This window comes from Cryptomeria japonica, chromosome 5, assembly GCF_030272615.1.
Source record: "Cryptomeria japonica chromosome 5, Sugi_1.0, whole genome shotgun sequence".
NCBI lineage: Eukaryota > Viridiplantae > Streptophyta > Pinopsida > Cupressales > Cupressaceae > Cryptomeria > Cryptomeria japonica.
Window position 1 is genome coordinate 513,396,734 of NC_081409.1, and position 6,000 is coordinate 513,402,733.

Consider the following 6,000-nt stretch of genomic DNA (forward strand, 5'->3'; position numbering starts at 1 on the left):
ATTTATTATTGTGTTGAATTAAATATGCTAAATAATAAAATTCATGAGACCAGCAGCTTCCATAAATTTCGGAGCTTAAGCATTTAAGCTTAAACTAGACTACAAAATTCATGGGCCGTCCGCTTTAGATTAATCTTAAAAATTTCAGCAGCACGCACTAAAATTTTTTAGGAAGCCCCCCTCCATGGGACCCCAGCCTTAGAATTAATGGATAAGACTGGTTTGTAATAAAACATGTAGATCATGCAAGCAATCATATTTAGAGTAGAAGTGCAATAATTTATTTTCATGCAATTGTTTGTAACCAGTACGAATAATTGTCTTTTTACACTTAGTTTGATCAATGGTAATTCACAAGCCTCCATATTGCTAAAATTAGTGTTCATCGACTACTTGTGATTGTTAATCCAAAATTCTTTTTTTTTTGCTCAATAGGATTTGTAATACCTATCTTGCTCTTAAATGACTATTGAGATGTTTTTGTTGTGCTAAGGTACATTAAATGGCTTCTACCAAATTTGCAAACTTTGTATTGCAAGTTTGTTTGCAGTTGGATATCATGGCTTTGTAGTTTGTACCAAGTCCTTCATTTACTTTATCAAAGCCATCAAATTTTTATGTATTAGCCTATTCAATCTGAATGTGTACTTTTACTGTTCAGTCTATACATTTAGCTAAACAATGCAAGTGGGTAGTCTTAGAATTAATTTTCAATCCAAAAACATAAAATCTTTTGCCTAACGTTCAAGGAGTGCCTTAACCTTTTACCCTAGGCAAAACTAGAAAGATAAACATTTACATTTACATTCAGCATAAACGTGAATCACCCCAAAAATCACTATAAATATTGTACATTGCAATTACATATTGTCTAATTTTAAGTTAGTTTTTAATCTACAGGGAGCTTCCGCTTCTAATTCAAAGAGCAGTGTTACCACACACTTGTGACATTTTGTATTGCATTGAAAGGTGTGAGTTAAAATGCTAACAAAATGTGTTTACATACATTGGTTCTTCACTTTTTGGGCATATATAATTTATTTGTTTCTGTTTGTATTTGACATGCACACATTGTCCTGAATTTTTTTGCATTCCCATCATCCCATGTAAAGACTCCCCTAAATTTTCTCACCAAACTACATAACAAAAGCTAAATGAATTGTCGTTCATAAAAAAATGTGCAATCACAAGGGCTGCAAAGTCTGAAAGCATAGCCACATTATTTCTAAATGATATTTTACGCTGAATACTGATGACAAGTGAAAAACTTTAAAAGCATCTAAAAAAAAATTCCCATCTTACCATGAGAACAGTGAATTCCCAAGATAAAATATCCTCACCTCCTTGGCAATAATTTTGAACTTTAGTCCAGTACTACCACCACTATTAGCAATATCTTCTACTTTGACATCGGAGACTTCTAATCTAAGAAGCTCCTTGCGTAAGCCTTCATCTGTGCATCCCACGGCATATGCAGTCACCCCAGCTTTGACAAACTCCTAATGATAAGTAGAATAATTTATTCAAAAGCATTATGTTAAATGCTCAAAAAAAGGCATCTTAAAAGTTTAGATTTATTCTGACACCAATCATCCAACTTTAATTACCACTCCAACTCTATGACTAGGTGTCCTTGTAAACAATGGTAAAACCCATTCTTTGGTCCCATTCATCACAATCAATTATCAAATAATGTCAATCAAAGAATAGATCACTGGACATACTCTAAGATTGTCACCACAGCCACGTTCTATAACATTCCGGTATCGTCTATACAGACTGATTGCAATATTTTGAGAGGAACGAAACTCATCATCCAATGATGCTCGAACAGACTGAATGCACCCATCAATGTGAATAATCAGTGCCTAATTATGAATATAAGATGATCTAGCATTCAATGGAAAAAAAAATCTTTGGCAACTATTAAAAAGGTAACTTCCAATTCCTTTTTAATGATATAATACGGTTATTAGATATTATAGTTGAAAGCCAGCAAAACATCCTACCAGAAGAACATGTGCTTTCCCTCGAGTTTCTTTTGGCCTCTTGCTAAAAGACTTAAAACATTCCACTTGTTTGGTCTTATATACAGCTTTGTAGAAATTTGCAGAGCTCCATAAGCTTGTTTGACGGCGATGAATCCCACAGTTTGGGTGTGCTATCGTGCCAATTAAGTATTTATCCTTATGGATGTTGCATAAGTTTATCCGACTCAATAAATGTCTCTTGTTTATCAGATAAGAGAAACTAATCAAGTTTGGCTTTTGTACGATCTCCATTTCTGCTTCATAGGAACCATCACCCATACACTGTCCATAAGTTTTGATTTGACGTTAGAGCAAACCATTTCCTTCAGAATATAAAACATGAAAAATTCACAGACAAAATGAAAATCCAAACAGTGAATCATACCAGATATTAGGTAATACACTGAGAACAGAATTTCTTGAAAAAACTTGCTTGAAATGTCATTGTAAAAGATAATTATTAATAATAAAAAGACAGAATACTTGATAATGAAAGTAAGCACTTGCCCCTACTCGAGGGTAAGAGAAAATAATACTGGAAGGAAACAAAGTGTTGCAAATGCTCCCCAAAATCAGTAGTTCCCCTGAGAATTATGTAAAATTAAATTTCTTATGGTGCTTCCCAAGGAAACCTGGGAAATGTTTGGGCAGGATTTGTTCTGAGAAATGCGAATGGTGAATTTACGCATGGGGGCTCCCTCTTCTTGGGAATCAAATCTAACAATGAGACGAAAGGGTAAGCATTAGTGGCAGGTATGGTGTCTACGGCTTCAAGAAGGATAGATAATCTTATAGTGGAAGGTGATTCCTTGTTATGGATTAAAGTCATGCATAAAGGTTCCTCTCCCAATTGGAGGATGAGGCATCATGCAGAAGAAGCATTGGTGCTGGGCTCTAAGTTTGTCAAGGTTAGCTTTCAACATTGTAGACTCAATTTAACTGTAGCAGAAGACATTTTGGATAGTTTTGGAGTCAATCAAGATCCTCGAACTGCTCTCTACAGCCACCTTTCTAATTCATGGGAGGGACCGGAACACCATCTCTGTTGTAAGCCTCCTTAAACTCTTCATAAAGTATGTTGTCCTCAGGAGTATCTAAGGTTGGCGATTGTGTTTGTGTTTCTTTGTTTCCAATGTTGGAGGATGTTGGAGGATGTATTGTGGTCTAGTCGGAGAGCCTTGTAGGCACATGTGAAAAGGGATCAAATTTATTGTCACGTGTGTTAATCCTATTTGTTCAAGTATTGGCTCTTAATGTTCATGTCTCTGCGCTGGTTTGAGCCAGTAGGCTGGCTGGCAGATGTCTGCTGCATGGGGGCTTTTTTGGCTCTGTGTTTTTCTCATGGCCCACAAAAAGAATGGATATAAGGGATCTGAAACGAAAGGAAGTGGTTACAGATAATTGTCTAGCCTCTATATTCTGCCACAATTCTCCTACGGCAATTTAAAGCAGTAATGGGGGAGCTTGGTCTTGGTATGCAAGGCACTTCATTGTCTAAAGCAATGGTACACCAACATTTTGTTTCAAAACTGGTAGTTGGGGTTCCGGATGTGACTCCTAGGGTTTGGTTCCTACAAATGTTGCTGCTGAAACATTTGGAAAGTATGTAAGCTTCCCCTTCTGCAAATGTTGGATTTAAATCTGAAGGGACTTTAGGGGCACAACAAGATAGAACATCTGGCGTTGAGGTGGAGAAGTTGAATTCTCTGCAACATGAGGTCAATGTGCTTCAAGCCTTCAAGCCTATTGCACTGACATGGGTAAAGCTTTGGTGGGGTTAATGCTCACGCACAGTAAGGGATGACTGGAAGTTACTAGCAATCATAGTATTCCAGTCTTCTGCAGCAAAACAGTTTACAGGGCCAAAAAGGGTGCAGAGATCAGTCTTAGCTCTTGGTTTCCAGCTTTGGACCTGTCTGCCAAAGCAGGACGCCATACAGTGGAGGAGACGATAAATTGGAATACTGCTGCATCATGGCTTGCACGTTGGGGTGTATACTGAGCTCCTCCTCAACTTTTGTTTAGTTTTGTTTTTGTAAGGTTATGCAGGGAGGTTAGGCTGGTGTTTGTTTGGTTCCTGCATGTTCATAACATACTGCCCACTGGTTTGCCTTTTGGTCTATGGCTGAGAATTGTATTCCGATGAATTATTGCTTGTTATTGGTAACTGTTCTCGCAGTTTTCTGGATAGATGATTTTTCTCGCAATCCCTAGCGTGACGCGGCAGTTTGCTGGTTCTTGAATTTTTATGAATCTATGTTTCAGCTTCTTAGCCATTTCATTGAACTTTAAGTTCTTTCCTCTTGGGCAGAGCCCTATAGAATCCCCCGAGTAGTTAATCAATAAACAAAGTACAAATTGCTTATAAGATTATGCATATTCAAGGAATAGTTGAATTCTTATCCACTTGGAAAACTAGTTTTTTTCTATGTCAGATTGTACCATTCACACTTATGTTCATTTTCCTCTCTAATTATCCTCCAAAGAATTCGGTTTCTAGGTCTTTACTCGTTTACATATTTGTTTCATCTCTCCAAACTTTTATTTTACGGAAATTAATCTCCTGTGGATAGATTGAAGTGATCAGCTACTGAAAATCCTCCTAACTGCAGTTATGAATGGAGGAACAAGAAGCAAACGTAGATTACACATAGAAGAGGAAAAATTTAGAGCCAACTTCACCTACAGATTGGTCGAATGTCTTAGGGACAAAGCCCCTTTCAAAGATCCAACTGCCAGCAAATTTTGTTTGCCATACGCAAGTCTTTCTTTCCGACTGAAAAAGAATGGCAGAACATCAAGGTAAAGGAAGACGAAAGAAAAATAAATCTTTCTCTTAAAATCATCAATTTTCAGCAACTCAACATATGGAAAATTTACATGTACTGAGAAAATAATAAATACAGAAGCTACTGGTCAATACACTCCACAAGCCCGGCAAACCAAAAAAAAGTTGAAAATTGAGAAGCCAAATAACAGTAACGATCCAACAGGCCAACACCGGCCAAAAAAACATTTACGTCTTTTGAACCACTACTATTATGGGTGGTTGAAGATAACTCGAAATTATCTAATTACGTTCTAATAAATCATGACATGGAAATTAATCATTTGTCGATGTTAAAAGGATGGAACAAGGAAAAGTAAAGAGAAAGAAAGAAACAATTTTAACCTCCACGAAGTCAAGAATAGCTTATGGGACAACCTCTCCAATCTGAACCAATTTCTGAAGAGCAAAACTCTGCCTATGCAAGTCGATGATGAGTGCGCCCAGCTTCTCTATATGTTCCTTGCTGAATAAATTATACCATGTGTTATCAGCTAAGATATTGACAACTTATCCCTATTGTCTTTAAGTGCTTCACACTCCAACATAAAATGTTTTTACAGTTTCCACCCTCCAGGTGTTGCAAAACAGGCAAACTCTTTCTTCCCAAGTCTCTTTTGGTCTTTTCCACCGCCTGGTCTCACATCGAAGTTGGTGAGAGTTGGTTCTAAGTTGAGCAATGAGGATTTTAACTCTCCAGGATATATTAGCCCCTATATAGACTTTTTGGAGATGATCATAAGTGGGGTTGAACTCGTTGATATGGTATTGTTTCTTTCTACCTAACCAAATACCCCATATTGTTCTGTAGAACTTATCCATAACAAATACCTTTAACTCCTCGTTGTTCGTGGGACACGCACTCAAATAGATGTTCCATTTTTTCAACCATTTAATGTTTTGTTGCATCCATGACTTCTTCATTTTGCACAATACATCATTGACAACAACCTTAGGCCATATATCTCCTCCTAACTGCTCGATTCTTTTTAAATAGCTAATGAGACGCACCATAGCAATTGCTTCAATAGGGGCATCTCCCACTTCACTTAACATGATATCATATGGAACTATACTTTTAATTTTGAACTTGCTTGTGATTAATGTTTTTGAATTCTCTCTATTTGCTTCCATTGAGAGACC

General features: G+C 37.0%; 1 protein-coding gene across 11 annotated transcripts in view; it reads right to left on the reverse strand.

Annotated features, from left to right (window-relative positions):
- The window catches only part of LOC131064872 (uncharacterized), a 162,579-nt gene extending 157,503 nt beyond the window's left edge, over positions 1 to 5,076 (reverse strand). For 3 of the 11 annotated variants that reach the window (XM_057999182.2, XM_057999180.2, XM_057999171.2), the window contains exons 1-5: positions 4,911 to 5,069; positions 4,717 to 4,806; positions 2,010 to 2,312; positions 1,725 to 1,835; positions 1,341 to 1,499 (exon numbers count right to left, since the gene is read on the reverse strand). In XM_057999182.2, coding sequence (XP_057855165.1) covers positions 1,341 to 1,499; positions 1,725 to 1,835; positions 2,010 to 2,309 — 570 coding nt within the window. In that variant the 5' untranslated portion in view covers positions 2,310 to 2,312; positions 4,717 to 4,806; positions 4,911 to 5,069. Of the gene's footprint in view, positions 1 to 1,340; positions 1,500 to 1,724; positions 1,836 to 2,009; positions 2,313 to 4,712; positions 4,807 to 4,910 lie in introns of all 11 variants that reach the window. The other 8 variants (XM_057999181.2, XM_057999172.2, XM_057999177.2 and 5 more) reach the window with 7 other exon arrangements.
- Between the last annotated feature and the right edge of the window lie 924 nt (positions 5,077 to 6,000).